Source organism: Myxocyprinus asiaticus, chromosome 9, assembly GCF_019703515.2.
Source record: "Myxocyprinus asiaticus isolate MX2 ecotype Aquarium Trade chromosome 9, UBuf_Myxa_2, whole genome shotgun sequence".
Classification (NCBI taxonomy): Eukaryota; Metazoa; Chordata; class Actinopteri; order Cypriniformes; family Catostomidae; genus Myxocyprinus; species Myxocyprinus asiaticus.
The window spans coordinates 40,350,015-40,366,733 of NC_059352.1; the positions used below are offsets into that span (position 1 = coordinate 40,350,015).

A 16,719-nucleotide genomic window follows, 5' to 3' on the forward strand; every position below is an offset into this window, starting at 1 on the left:
TTTAATATACAGACCTAAAGTCTGATAGCATTAAATCAGAAACCTATTAATGTATCAAATCTACAGTATAATCATTCCGTGGAGACAACTGAAAAACAATTATGAATTTCACTTTTACCTGCAATATTTTTCCTGGTAACAGTCCATGTTTTCATTATTGCCATAAACGACTCGAACAAACTTTAAAGTTGAAAAGATTGTGGTTTTCTGGGTCGGTTGTGTCACTCAGGTCCAGTTTAAACTGAAAAGCGCAAATTTGCGTGTATGCGAGTTTCCGTACCATCACACGTTTTATCACTTGTAGAGGCATGTTTGATGACTTGATTAAAGTAAATAAAGGTCATTTAGAACTGGAATTTTTTTAAGGTATTATTTGAAGATGTTGATGACATATGTGCTAACAGAGAAATATTTGACTGATTACAAATGATAAGGAAGGTCTGGTAGACCCGATTATCTAACAGCTGTTGTAAACCAGTTCAAAATAAACAGCAAGATTTTATATACAAAAACAACAATACAATCACATAATTTCAGATGTGTACATTACTAATCATTTGATAATTTAATAAATGTCAGCCTATAATCTATATTTCACCCAAAGGGGCAGTTGCTTGGGGCACTGTAGCTACCCCCTGTGTACGTGTTTGGAACCAAGTATACTACAGAGAAATTTAATGTTGGGGAGGGATTTGAGTGAATGCTTTTTTACCGGTGAGCGTGAGCGGTAGTTGAGCGGAGCATCCGCTTGGGCCGTGAGCGATTGAGTGAAGTGCACACACATGGAGCGAGTTATTGAGCGAAGTGTCACACCACTCCACTTCGCTCACATGCTCTGAATTTGACACACCGCACAACAGAATGTTGGGGTTCTGAGACACGTATTTGACGCATGTGTACACACAAAATGCAAAAACACATCCTGTGAGAACAGCCCAAGTCGACAGATTAACTAACTCAATTGCAAAATGTATTGCTGTGGAAAACAGATCAAGGGTAGGATTATACTCTCTGATAAAACAAACAATATTTTTTATTTCTATTTTAATTAATTAATCAGCATGTAATTATTTCAATTAAAAATTGTACTCGATTGACATTCTAACAGTAAACATGAAAAAATTATAAAAATGATGATCAAAATAACTAGAAAAACACAATTACTGTCCATGTCATACATTCAAGAGAAACCTCTCTTTAACCCTATTCTGTGGCTTCCTAACCCACCCACAACTCCTCTACCTTGGCAATCTATTTTTTGATTTATAAACAAAACCTTTTTTTCATTTTAGAAATGTATAACTAAAGTTTGTCAATCTTGCTCTGAGAATGTAAATTGCCAGCGATGACATCATTGTAATATTTGCACACTGAATTATCAAAGCACCAGGTTGCGTGGTTTATTAATGGAAAGTGAAACATAAGTGAGGAGACTTAATCAAATTGAGAGAGCTGCTTATGAGTTTCGGCAGCTGTAATGCTGTTACTGCACATTTGGAGATGCTGACAGAGGGATGAAAGTATGCACTACTGAATTCACTACTACGCCAAATAATGGCAACAGGAGCATAAGCAAGAGAGGAAGTGAGATCTGAGCTTCCTGACACAGACTTATCAAAGCTGTTTATTGTCTGTTAACTTTCCGGAGTGTGTTTTGTTGGCCTGAGCCAGTAATGCTCATGAGGCTGAGATATGCTCTATCAAATCTGGGACAGTGTTGTGTCTTTATTTTAGGTCTGCCGGAGGTTTCTTGAAGTAGGACATCATAAAAAAAATGTTAAGCCCAAAATACAGTTTTTCTAGTTGGTTGTGATAAAACAAAGGTCAAAGACAACAGTATAAAAGTAAATTACCTGACAGCAATGACTTCAATCTTTGTTTGTTTATTAGCTCTTCTTTGGTAGTTAATTGCTGTTTTCTTTTGAGCGATGTGCCGTTTTGTCATCTCTGTGCCGCATCTCTCCTCCTGTGTCCTTCCCATGAATCTGGCTCTTCCCCCCACTCCTCTTTCACCTTCATCTCTTTCTGTCTCTCTCTCTTTCTCTCCCTCCTGCAGCAACAGTCACCAGTTCCAGTGAGAATGAAGAGCGCTGTGGCTCTAGTCTGGAGTGGGGTAAAGATGGAAGTGTTGGTTTAAGGGGCGAGAGTGGGCGTGGATCTCATCCACCCTGCACTTCCATCACTCAGGAGGAGCCGGCGGTTTCTAGAGAAGCCCAGCCAAGGACAGGCACTACTGGAGGAGCGGGGTCCATTGTAACATCACCTGCGGATGGACCAGTCACGTACCACAGCACTTCTTTGGTTATGCCACGCCCAAATTCAGTGGCAGGTGAGTAATGAAATGTCACATGTTTCCGATTGTGTTTTTAATAGAGCTGTCAAAAACAACGCGTTAATGCATCCTATTTATTAAAAAGGTTTAACGTGTTAACTTTTCTTAATCGCGATTAAAGTATTTACCTTTAATAAAGCATAAACCAGCAAAAACACTGGTGGAACAAGGGGCAGAACCATTGCGATGAGTCATTACACTGACACACACACCACAACAATGATGGGAAAGGACCTCTTAATGCTATTTGTATGTACAAAGCAAGACTTATGACAGAAAGCATGTACTTTGCAGCCTCTGTAAGGCACAATTTAATTACCACAGAAGCAGGTCAAGTCTTAACTATCATGAACACACAGAATGAGATGTTTTTGTCTGCACTGCTTTCATTTGGAGAGCAAATCGGCACTTGACGCTGGCATTTTTGTCCTGACGCGAATCAAGAACGTGGCTTAACGATTGCTGTAGCAAAGCGAATAGCCACAGTCTGCCGGCTGATTAATATTGTGGCTGATTTAATGCCCATTGCAATGAATATGTAACCTATGTGGGGACTAGTTATTTAAATTAGTCAACTTCCCACTTAGACTTTGGGAAATGTTTAAAGTTACTTGAATTCGTGCTATTTTAGTGCATTTCTATCTTTATACTGTGGAAGACTTTGTTTGGAAAAGTTAATAAAGCATTATATTTTTACATACTGTTTTGTTTTCTTTCCTCAAAAAGGAAATTAAAGCATTTTGACAAAACATTTTCAAAAGATTTAAAATCTGCGATTAATTGCCATGAACTATTAAAAAAAAAAATTTGATTAATCGTGATTAAAAACATTTAATCGACTGACAGCAGTAGTTTTTGAATGTGAAAATCTGGATCAGTTGTGTGTAGGGATGAGAATTCTAGTTTAGATTCTGATTTCTCTTAATGATTGCGGTTCTTTAATAGTTCCATTAACAATTCGTTTGAGGAAGTAATACTTGGATTTACTGCCCTCAGCAACTGGTAAACCAAGTGATGAGAGGATATAATATTTTACAGATTCTTGCTAAATCTGTAATAGAATAGATTCTTGCTAAAGATTAATTTACACAGACTTTTTAATTAAAATACTGTATTTTAATACATAATTTGTTTTAGAATATACTACATCAAAAAACACTGACATTCAACATTCAACAACCATCCAGTAATTACTCTGATTTAAGTCGCACAAGCCTTAAGTACACCTAACACGGTAACAATTCTTGGTTTATTTTGAATTGGACATGATGAAATGAATGAGTTGCAGTTTCAGGTTGACTTGCAGTACGTTTTTCATTCACTAAAAAGAATCGCCTGATAAGAATTATTTATTTGTGAGGTAGCGCTGTAAATTTTGCAGATTAGATTCCAAAGAAAAAATTCATAAGAGGCATTCATTCTGAAATCGGACTACAGCGGTCATGCTGTACTAGATGTTTCGTGGTGTAGAGTCAAAAGAACTGACCCATAAGAGTCATTAGTTTGGAAATCGGACTACAGGTAGTGTAGGAAATACTGTTAGAATATTTGAGCATGGAATGCATGTTCGAGAACTGTGAACAGATATGAAATTCATGAAATTGTTTGGTTAAAATAAATGGAAGAGGTTTGCTAATTTTGGGTTTGTATCTTATAGATTCAGGGATTTCAACCAGGGGTCTGGGGAAGTAAAAAAAAAAAAGAATCTATTTATTTCTATAAATTTAGTCTTAAATATGGTATTAATTATATTGAAGGTAATACTGTAATATTTGTTAATGTTTTAAAGTTATTAATGGAACTTACAGTATTGGAAAATCTTGTTTTTTTTATATATTGGGGGTCCTTATGTTGTCTGAGAGTCTGGGTAGGTGGCCTCAAGGTTTGTCCCAAGGTTTCTTTTAAATATAGTTTGTACAGGTTGAAAACCCCTAAAATCAGGGTTTGCAACCTGTACAAACTATATTCAAAGAAAAAAACTGTATTACAAAACATTTTTAGTCTATATACTTGAATATACCTATGTACTTGATTCTTGCCACCATATTCTAGATTTAGTTTCAAGACTGCTTTTTGTCTTGTAAGGCACCAAAATCTTAATGGGTGTGTTTGTATATGTGTGTGTTATGTCTTTCAAGCTAGCTGCACATGTCATCTGCAGTATAAAAGTTTCGAGCAGGCAAACTGAGGGTGACTGGGGATCAAGCTGTCTCCTCACAGCTGTGTGTGTGTGTGTGTGTTTTCAATGACTGTGTTGGAATGAGCTTGTTGCTGGGCTTCTTGACATAGTGGCATGTCCCGGAAGGGAAAAGATCGGTGCACTGTACTGCCTGGCTGCTTCTACTCCTGTGGCGCATGGAAAGCTCTGCAAATGTGTGGCTTTGATTTCCTTTTACTGTAAAGCTAAATGGGAAAAGTGCTGTCAGATATACAGAATGATTCCAACAAAGTAAACTGTCTCACCAAGTGCCTGTCTGAGGTGATCATTGTCTTAAACAGAGTGGTGAAAATGGAAGTTAATGTATTTATATCTTTGTAGCTTCAAAGGGCTGGAGTTTGAGTTTAGATGATTTCTCCTTTTTCTAGTGCATTTCAGTCTGTTCAAAAACAAATGCAATGTGACAAACTACAATCATCTGTTTGTTAATGCCCGTCTACAGAGTTTATGGGTTTCCGACAGATTTGATATGGGGCTGGATTCTAGAGGGATGTGACCGAGGGAGGGGTGTGGTTGGCAAAAACAAAAAAAGATGAATGAAATAAAGGATTAATGGACTGAATGAATAAATGGGTGAATTATGAGCTAGGTGATGGGCAAAAAAAGACTGCTGTGCCTCTGTGTGTTTTGAGTCTATAAATAATAGGCTACTTGTTTTGTGTGTATTTTATTAAACAGTTGCAGCGCTTTTGCACACAGTATTTCAGCACAATCATTTTTCACCAAACCATCCAGTTTAGAGGCGCTAAATAAATATGCAACAGTTAATTCCAGTCTCTGAATCTGAATGGCCAATCGGCATTCCAAGAGTGCTGATATTTAGTATAACAGCACTGGGGTGCTTAAATATTTGTATCACTCTGCTTGTATGTGTTTGCAGCTTTCCAGGTATAATTGTGGATTTTTATCAGTTCCAGTGATTCCAGTCTTTTGAATCTGTTCACAAACAAGATTAATTTGCTGATCATTTCTGCAGATTACAACTTTATGCCAGTAGGTGGCGACAAATGAGTGTCTTTAATGTTAAGAGTGAGGCATAAAATCATTGACTGATTTGTTCAAAACCACCGAGTCGTTCACAATCAAAACAATAGAAGTGAATGAGAATGATTTGTGTACTTAAAAAGAGTAATTGAAAAAATGTTGTTCACAAATGAAACCACTTCAAAACCAGAGTATGAGGGCAGTGCAAAGAGTGTAGTTGATTGATGCTAAGTTAGCTGGCAAACTAACTGGCCCATTTTTGTCTGAAATGGAAGTTATTCAATATTATTTACTTGTTTGTTGAACTGTTGTCAAGAACAACAGCACTCTTGCTCATGTTATATTGCTTAAGTATAGCAGATTGCATAAGTCTTCTGCATCCTCAACAACTTGGCACTCAGAGCAGGTCTACAAAATGCAGAATTATTAACATGATTTGCATAATTCCTTAAATGAATCGGGTGCTAAAATAACGCAGACAGTGTGTGCAAATAAATGACACTATCAGTGGACAAGATTCATTCTTAGTGATTTCCTCCCATGTGTGTCTGTGTGTACGTATAAATGGGGTACATGTGTTTCTCCACACTCAGCAGCAAATTGTGTTTGCTGTTCACAGAGATCACAGGGGTGGCATGTAATCTCTCTGCTGTCTGTGTGCCAAACATGACCTTAAATGAGTCTCTGTCTTGCTCTATCTCTCTTTTTCCTGGTAGCCACCAGCAGTACTAAACTGGAGGAACTGCGGTACCTGGATGAACAGAGGAATGCTCCCCAGCGCTCCTCAATGCGTTTGCCCTGGCATGGAGCTCAGACAGGGGGCCGCATTCAAGAGACTAAAGGTGCTGACCAACCACAAGATCCAAACATTACTTACCTTGTAGAACAGAAAAGTATCCTTGAAGAATTTAAAGTTCTTTCATTGATAACACTTAATAAACCCTTTTTAGTACAGAAAGTTATATTTACAAATGTCATAAAATTCTTAACAGATCAGTAATTCGTTCACCATTCTAATGTGAATGGTAACACTTTATTTTAAGGGTCCACAATGTTGCACTATTTAAGCATGAATAAAATGGTAATTAATAATTAACTGAATGTAAAGCTATCTTAGCCATAATTTACTTATTAAGCTTATTAAATGTCTTAATTTTGTGTAGAAAGTAATGTTTTATTTCAGAGATGATAAAGTAGATCAAGTTTACTAAACAGTACTAAGCCAATAATTAAGGCTAATTAGTACTGGCTTTACAAAGCTGCCACTAATAAATTACTAAAATCTACTATTAAAGACTCAACCCCCAATTCTGTAAGTAAATGCTTCACTTTAGAACAGGCAGTCCAATTGTCTTTATTTTAAGATTTTTGCAATTGATTAGTGAGAATTGAGTAAAACCAATACTAATTAGTCATAATTAGCATCTTAATATATTTAGTAAACTTGAATGCACCCTAATAAATCCAAAGCAAACCAGTAACTTTAACAGGTAATTTTTTCCACTTTAGAATAGGAGGTATAGTTGTCTTTAATATAAGATTTTTGTTATTTATTGGTATTTAGCCTCAATTACTGGATTAATATTGTGTAAACTTTATATAAGATGGACCTCTGAAATTGAGCATTAATTACATTACTTTCTATTCAAAAATAAGACATTTAATAAGTTGTAAATTATGGCTAAGATAGCCTTACTCTGCATTCAGTTAATCACTTATTACTGTCTTAATCGTTCTTAACTAGTGCATTATTGTGGATCCTTAAAATAAATGGTTGCCATTTGAATATACATAAAAATATACAGCATGACAAGTGATGTAAACAGCATTTCAAATTCATTTAAATGAATATTATTTAACAAACATCATAACATTTATACATACAATGATTGATAAATCATGAATAAAAGTCTTCCACAATTAGATTTATTTTTTTTATTTTTCTGAGTGAAATAGAATATTCAGTTGGAAACATTGTAGGGCGGGACTTGATTTTATCCATCAGGGGCCGGTTGTACCGGCTATACGCAAGTTACAACTTAGCCTAGTTGTGGCGTAAATGGGCACCAAGTCAAAATTTAAGCACTACTAAATATTTGAGCATTGCACCATTAAACGTAGGTAGAACGTAACCATATGTATAAACTACAAATTTATGGAAGCCTCTGACCTGGAGTAATGGTTGGAATAAAAAAGCAGACTGATTAAATGAAATCAGTGAGCTCATGTTTTGCGTGACAAACTAAAATCCTTTAGACATATATGATGATGTTGATATTTACACTCGTTTACATTTACAAGAGAGAGCATTATGTTAAAAACATACTTCTTAGCGGCTCTTCAACATGAAACCGATCTAACGGTACACTTTGCGAGGTGCGCCACCCGGTGTCAAGTTTCAGTACATACAAAATATTTAGGATATTAAAATGAATAAATGTATATTATTAAATAATGTTTCCTTATTAATGTTAAATACAGTTCCTGAATAATGTTGTTTAAATAGGCTAAATGTACTATTTATCAAATCTATTTTTAAGTTTGTATTTTAATGGGGATTTACTTCATTACAGCTGACAGTTATGTGAGCAAACAAGGTTTGAACGTCAAGCGTAACAAGATAAAACTGAAATGCACTGCTTTTTTAAAAAACTGTTTATCCCCTTTTCTCCCCAATTTCGAATGCCCAATTCCCACTACTTAGTAGGTCCTCGTGGTGGCGCGGTTACTCACCTCAATCCGGGTGGTGGAGGACAAGTCTCAGTTGCCTCTGCTTCTGAGACACTCAATCCGCGCATCTTACCACGTGGCTCATTGTGCATGACACCGCGGAGACTCCGCATGTGGAGGCTCATGCCACTCTCCACGATCCACGCACAACTTACCATGCGCCCCATTGAGAGCGAGAACCAATAATCGCGACCACGAGGAGGTTACCCCATGTGACTCTACCCTCCCTAGCAACCGGGCCAATTTGGTTGCTTAGGAGACCTGGTTGGAGTCACTCAGCACACCCTGGATTCGAACTCAAGACTCCAGGGGTGATAGTCAATGTCAGTACTCACTGAGCTACCCAGACCTGAAATGAATGGCTTTTTAATACTTCTGTGTAGACATTTGAAGGTTGCTTATTGGATCAGTACAGATAACGTCATATTATGCAACTACACATTACTTTACGGAGAGCTTACAACCTACAAGCTAAGTCTTGCCTTAAGCGTGTGGTGCAACCAAACTTAAGCACTGACTTAGTTACTAAGCCCTTAATGTGAACTTTATGTCCCAACTTATGTGAGACCTTATGCACAGCTCGTGCAACCCTACCCAGGATATGATTCGATTGATTCCCTACCCACAAGACTTTGCTTACATCAGCAGAAAAGTTCTTTCAGAGGCAGTGAAAGTTACTACATTGTGAAGAAAGATAAATATTTAAGATGAACACTTTTTGTTATTTAGAATAAGATCACTGAGGAATCATGCCCAATACATTAAGGGCCATATATTAAGAAATTAAATGGAGTGTTATCCCTAATGTGAACTATTCAAGGTCATATGGTTCATTCTCATTTTGTTTTTTAATCTGTACTGAATTGCACTGTGTTTATTTCAGTATGATTTGACTGAATGTGTATTGAACAGTTTAATTTAACACCTGTCTTGGTTGAATCCTGCAGCTCGTCTCATGCCCTACAAACCAGTGGACATCATGCTCAAACCTCTGCTGTTTGAGGTGCCCAGTGTCTCTATGGATGCAGGGTTTGTGGGCCGTGATTGGCTGTTCCAGCGGCTGGAAGAGGTGCTGACAGGTGGAGGAGAGGCCGGTGAGGGTAGAGGGGCTGTCATCGTGGGCAACGTCGGTTTTGGGAAGACGGCGGTGATCTCACGGCTGGTGGCTCTCAGCTGTCATGGTGGACGTATGAGACAGATCGCTTCTAACAGTCCTGATGCTACACCACAGAGTAAGATTTCCCTTTGCATGCACTGCACACAACAAATATCCTCACTAAAAAAAGAACCATAAAGCATTTAAATATTTGGTTGCAGTTATGGTATTATTTAAGTAAAGTAAATGCATTTTTAGGTGTTTGGCTTTCTTTGGCACATGGTTTACTAAGTACAGTCAAGTAAGAACTAGAGATGGGATAACTGGAGAAATTACTACAGGTTTGGAACAACATGAGGATGACTAAATGACAGAATTTAAATTTTGGGGTGAATTGTTCTTTTAATACAGGGGTGGTTATTTGGATTTGTGTATAAAACACTTTTAATTTATGTGAAATAAATGATAATTGTGTGTGTTTGTGTTGTAGATCGGGGGGCTGATCCCCATCAAGCCAATCAGCTGAACCCCCCATCACAGAGCCCCCTCCGCAGCAATAGTTGCCCACCCACCCCTGACACACACCGACACAGAGAGGGGGCAGTCAAACGTTTGGCCAGCAAGGTACACACATACATAAATTCATATGTACGTACTCCCTCTTAACAACAGACCAATACAAACACTTGAAACACTTAATTTGTGATTAATTATATACACAAGCAATCATTTTTTTGATTATTGAGTGCCTTTAAAAATTGAGGGATCTCTTATTTTGCTGTAAACAATGTTGAAGAGCTTCCAGAGCAGTGCTCAAATTTATTTATACATACAAAGGATGTTTTGTGCAATGTTTTAGATGTGTCATTTAGTGTCAGAGAGAAACTGCATACAACATGCATATTTGACACCTTGCTCTTGTGTGTGTTTTTATGTGTGTCTGCACACTGTGTTTTCCATTTACATTTTGACGTGGACCTCTGTTGAGTGTTCTAGTCACATCTTTTTAATGAGCCATCTGCTGGTAGAAAGTCATTTCAGGCTTCCATTTTATTCTAAATTTTATTTGACTCTCCAGTATTTTGAAAGTATTTGGGACTCTTTCTGTCTTAATCATGATAATGTAACAAATATTAAAGGCTTAATATCATGAGGAATCATGAGAATTGTTTATTTAGCTTTTGCAGTGGTGGACAGTAAAGTATTTTTACTTTGTTACTGTACTTAAGTTCATTTTTCAAGGATCTGTACTTGTACTGAGTACTTTTATTATGGGAAACTTTTACTAAACTACATTCTGAAGCAAAATATACTTTTTACTCCACTACATTTCAGAAAATCAGATTGAAGAAAGAAGTAACGTTGAATAAAATAGGTGCCATAGAGAAGCCAAGTGCATTTTTAATATTCCTGTATATTCCTGTCAAATATAACTTGCACTGGAGTGCAGAGAAACTAATACTTTGTTTACATTTACTGCGCAATATTACCATTAAATCCTTTATAAATCTGATGCTAGCTTCAATATTTGACCACTGTTTTACAATATGTAAGTGACAGAAATTTCTTCATTTGTGTTATAAATACACATAAAATTAAAATGTGCAAAATCAAAACAGCAGTTCCACCTTTTTATGCACTGGTGATGCACAGAGAAGTCCAATCTAGTTTTCGTGGTGGTAGGGGCTCAGTAAACATCCATTAGAACTTATTGAAATAGAAATATTGATGAATTATACATTATACATTCTCCACTAAATATGCAATCTGACGAGAAAATCAGTAGTAACCAGTCACTTATGATGTGCATTAGACACATGCAGTCAGAGGGCACTCTAGTGTTCTGGTGTCATATTTCACAAGTGTAATGGCTTCTTTGGGAGATGTTTAGAAATGCAAATATGCAATTTTTTATGTTTTGAAAAAATGCAGGCAATAAATAGACAATTGCAACAATACTTGTCTCTGTTCTTCAAGCGGTTTTGGGTATTTTTATAAGAATACAGTGTCTGCTATCAGTAATTTATTTGCTGCCTGATTCTATAAAGAATCCACATAAGATCAGAAAATGTTTTGTTCTACAGTCAGTGATATTTTAAAGTTAGTTACAGTACATGCAGAGAATGTGTAAATCTTGTAATTCAACTGATATTGAAATGAAATGAAAAATATTTTTTTCATTAAACATTTTATTTAAAGCTGCACTACGGAATTGTTGCCTCCTATATCATGACTGTGGTTGAAACATAAAATTGCATGTAACTTGCAGATGCTCGTCTTTGAGGTTGAACCTGATTATACCTATGTACGTTTATGATGTGACTAGCTACACCAAAAGTCACTGATAGTAAGAAGAAAGTCCTAGAAGACGTATATGTGAAAAAAATATGCTGTCCGAGCAAGTAACATATCTGCCGCTTTTGTTTTGACCTGCTGAAAACGTACGTGATGTAACACACAAGGATGAATGATGTAAGCATGCAATTTCCCTCCAAATCTGACCCGAAAACTCAAATTAAAAAATTGGTGTTTGGTCTCGGGCAGGCCACAACCGCTGCGGTTGCACACTTCTTGGGGTTTGCCGTGAACGCTAGCGCTCTCGTGAACGAACTTGCAAATCATATTTTTCAGGGTTTTATTAAATCATTCCACCAACCCATCTGTGGGTGGTAAACACTGGTGCGAATCAATTTAATACCCAGTAATTTGTATAGTTCGTGTAGTGTCCGTTACATGAATGTAGTGCCCTGATCAGTGAGGATTTCTTTCGGAATACCTACTCAGGAGATTGTTCTGAAGAGTGCCTCCACAACACTATGTGCTGAGATCTTGCGCAGAGGCACTGCTTCTGGATAGTGCATTCCATAGTCCACCAGAACCAATACAAAGCGATGTCCACGTGCCGTCCGCTCCAATGGCCCGAAGAGATCCATGCCAATTCTTTCGAAGGGGACCTCGATTAACAGAAGGGGGTGCAATGGCGCTCTTGGTGTGGCCGGTGGATTCACCAGCTGACATTCACAGCATGCCGCACAACACCTGCGAACATATCCCAGCAAATGCCCGGCCAATAGAAACGGGCCATTAGTCAGTTCAGTGTCTTCCTGCTCTAAATGACCTGCAATTGGATTATAATGAGCCATCTGGAATAACATTTTCTGACGGCTCTGCGGTATTAACAATTGGGTTGTATCCTCTTGCATCCTGCATCACTCGATACAACCGATCCGGATTGAACAAAATACGGATATGAAAGTGCAACGTTTGGCTGGAGCTGTAGCCCATCAATAACTTTCATTTGGTCAAAGGCTTTCTCCTGGTGCAGTAAGCTCCGGATCACCTGCTGGTCCTCTGCTTGAGCCTGGAGCACCTTCTGGAACTGACGATCCTCATCCTTGTGAAGCTCGAGCAGGGCCTGATGTTGTGAATGGTGCATGCTGGCGAGGGACTGGATGGGGAAAGTGGAAGATGGGGAAATTCAAACTCAAATGGTAGATTTATTTATACACTCAAACAAACAACTCGCTTTTCAGCTGAACATTTCTTTAAACACACACACAGCTCTGAAGCTCGTCTCTCTCTCCTTGTCTCTGGCGTGGTCCCTCTTTTTAATCGCTCTCCCCAGTGCTTACTGCAATCAGAAACAGGTGTTAGATATTATAGCGCTCAGGTGTGTACCCTTACTGCTTTCTCTCTCTCTCCAGACGAACGCTCGACCATGCCCCTGCCGCCACAATGGAACCTTACAGCCAACCTTTCACTAGGAAAGAGCTATTGCGGGCCATAAGCAGATCACATGATACTGCAACTGGACCGACAATATTCACTTTACATTTTTTTTACATTTGCCTCACACTATCCTGTCCTTACTTTTAAAAATATTTAACTCCATCTGGATGTCAGGGGATGTTCCATATTCTTGGAAAGAAGTGGAAATTTGTATTCCAAAGGCAGGAAAGGATCATAATGAAACTTCCAACTACCTAACCTATAGCCCTGACTAGTTGTTTATGTAAAACCATGGAGAGAATGGTTAATGAACAACTCGTATGGATGCTGAAGTCTCAACATCTTATAAGTAATGCTCAAGATGGATTTAGAAAAGGAAGAAGCACTATAGATCACCACATCGGCCTTGAAAGTTATGTATGTGATGCTTTTATCAGAAAAGAACATGCTGTTGCTGTCTTCTTTGACTTGGAGAAAGCCTACGACATGACTTGGAAGTATGATATTTTAAAGGACTTGCATCAGCTTGGTTTTAGAGGACACCTAGCCATTTTTATTGCCAACTTTTTATCAAATAGACAAGCCAGTGTAGGTACTACCCTATCAGACCCACACAGACAATTAATAGGGTCCAGGCCTGGTCTGTGTCCAACAGGTTAAAGTTCTCAAAGAGTAAAACAGTCTGTATGCATTTTTGCCAGTTATGCTCTCTCCATCATGACCCAGAGCTATTTATGGATGGTGATCCTATCAAAGTTGTCAAGGAGACCAAATTCCTTGGAATATCCTTTGACAATAAATGGTCTTTAATCCCTCACATAAAGATTTTAAAAGATAAATGTTTTAAAGTAATGGATATTTTAAAGGTTTTAGCAAAGACTAAGTGGGGAGCAGAGAGCTAAGTTCTCCTAAACCTTTACAGAACACTGATCAGATCACACTTGGACTATGGAAGCATAGTGTATGGCTCAGCCAGGAAATTGTATATCTGACTTTTGGACACAGTCCACCATCAAGGCGTACGTCTGGCACTGGGGGCCTTCAGAACATCACCAATTCAAAGTTTATATGTAGAGGCTAATGAACTTTCTCTAGAGAACAGACGTCTCAAATTAGCCCTGCAATACTCAACAAAAGTAAAAACCAACAAAGAAAATACAGCATATCATGCAATTTTCTCACCCCAATATTCATATCTGTATGAGAGAAAACTGAGTCATATCCAACATCCTGGTCTACGAATTAAAACCCATGTAGAAAACATAAAAGTTTATTTAAGCATAATGGAACAGACATACTTCTGCAGTATCCCACCCTGGAATCTCAAAAAAACTAAAATAATTCTGGATTTAACAAAAAGCAAAAAAATCTGAAACCCATTCGAATTAATACCTTCAATAACTCCTGGATATCAAAGAGATGTTTCCATCACACACACCTATATATACAGATGGATCAAAGTCTGGAGATCATGCGTCAGCTACATATGTGATCAATCACCAAAAAAGCAGAATAAGGATCCCCAATCAGAGCTCAATTTTTACAGCAGAGGCCAACGCTATTATTCTAGCATTGGATTACATCAAGACCACACAACAGAGAAATTTCTTTATAATAACAGATTCAAAATCATGTCTTCAAGCGCTTGCATCACTCAAAAATGACCACCCAGCCGTTGTAAAGATTCTAACCAAATTGTTAGCTCTGGAGGCACATAATTTTAGTATTTACTTTTGCTGGGTACCTGGCCATTGTGGAATCCTTGGAAATGAACAAACAGACTCTGCAGCTAAAGAAGCACTTTCTACAGATCTTAAAAATGCTCCATACCACCCTCAGATCTGAAACCTACCATAATCTCTTACATCATCAACAAATGGCAGACAGAATGGGATCAATGCATTACAAACAAATTGCATGAAATCAACCCTGTAGTGGGCAAAAGACGAATCTTTAATTTCAGTAGTCGCTGGAATCAGATCATTTACACCCATTGCCGAATAGGACATTCCGGACTCACACATACGTTTTTAATATCAGATGAATATCCACCATGCATGCATGCATCCACTGCATGTCAGAATCTACTATCTTTGAAGCATATTTTATTCAATTGTGCTGGGTTTATTTCTTTTAGGAATTTATTTTACTTGGCAGACACTTCTGAAGAGATTTTTAACAGTCAACCCTGAGTCAGTTTTAGAGTTCTTATCGAAAATAAATTTTAAAAACCTTATATTTTAATTACTCTAAATTTTTACACAGTTTCACTTGTTTATCATCATGAAAATAGCCATGGAAGCTGGCATGGCATAAAATCACTAACTAACTAACTAACAATCCCTCTAGAGCCCTTAGATCGGGGGCGGCTCAAAGGCTGCTTGTTGTACCTAGGTCTAGACTGAAGCAAACTGGCGAACGTGCCTTTGCCATAGCTGGTCCCAAGCTTTGGAACAGTTTACCTGCACACCTAAGAACAGCTCAGACATTACCAGTTTTTAAATCTTTGCTAAGAACACATTTCTTCTCTTTGGCTTTTAATCAAGCCTAATGTTTTAATGTTTTACTGTTTTCTTTTGTCTTATTTTATGGTTTTATATCTGTTGTATAGCTCTTGTTGTACAACACTTTGGTCAACAGCTGTTGTATAAATTGTGCTCTATAAATAAATTTGACATTGACATTAATTCACTTTGTAGTGTGAGGCACATACAGACTACATATTTATTTAATTAAACAGCAGCATTTTGCTTTTTAATAATCACATTGGGTCACGTAGCGACCGGCTTTTTCGGATGTGAAAAGCTAGTCAAAACACACACAAACAAAAAGAGCTTCAAAATAATAGCTTCCTCCAAAATAAAAGCTCAATTTAAATGGAAAAAAGTATGACAAATATATCACTAGTGTATAGTTATGTAATATTCACTGTACTACTACTACTAATATTAATCATTGTAATCAGTAATAATTATATTATATTTAAGCAAGATCTCATATCTGTGATGCTCTGTTACACACAACTTTAATTGACAAAAATAACACCAGTATTGTATTTTGGATTGTGCTCTGAGGTTCTGTATAAAAGCACTTCATTTGATAAAAACAATACAATATTATGTTGAAAAATAATTGGTCTATTGTCATTTTATTTAAATTGTTAATGAATTAATTTATTTAAACATCATTTTGATGATAAAATTGAAATAAACTGTTGATATGAAATTCAGAAAAAACAAAAAAACAGGTATCGGCGAGTACCTAAAAGCAATTATCGGTCCTCATATTCATTCTCAAAAAAATGGTATCAGGAAATCTATAAAAATGAGCAGAAGAAATGTATATTTAAAAAGATCCCTGATCATTTCAGTCCGATCTTAACATTTTGTGCAGCGCATTTCAGCGTTGATTTGTTTTGTGTATCTTTTACAATATGATGCAGGCTTTGCAAGAAGCTGTTATTTATGGAGAGCCTAATTTAATAAATTGTTAAATATTTAAATCGTTAAATACATAATTAACATTTTTATTAACTATTGAATATTTAAATCCATACATTTTTTATTTTATTTTATTTTTTTATTTTTTTTAATCTTTCATCCATACTTTTATCTACTAATAGCTTTATCT

At 37.0% G+C, this 16,719-nt stretch overlaps 1 protein-coding gene across 4 annotated transcripts in view; it reads left to right on the plus strand.

Moving 5' to 3' along the window:
• LOC127445818 (protein TANC1-like) overlaps nucleotides 1-16,719 on the plus strand; it is a 142,354-nt gene that overhangs the window by 88,401 nt on the left and 37,234 nt on the right. For all 4 annotated transcript variants that reach the window (XM_051706211.1, XM_051706212.1, XM_051706213.1 and 1 more), the window contains 4 exons: nucleotides 2,057-2,329; nucleotides 6,251-6,376; nucleotides 9,212-9,496; nucleotides 9,851-9,984. In XM_051706211.1, the coding sequence (XP_051562171.1) occupies nucleotides 2,057-2,329; nucleotides 6,251-6,376; nucleotides 9,212-9,496; nucleotides 9,851-9,984 (818 nt within the window). The remainder of the gene's footprint in view (nucleotides 1-2,056; nucleotides 2,330-6,250; nucleotides 6,377-9,211; nucleotides 9,497-9,850; nucleotides 9,985-16,719) is intronic.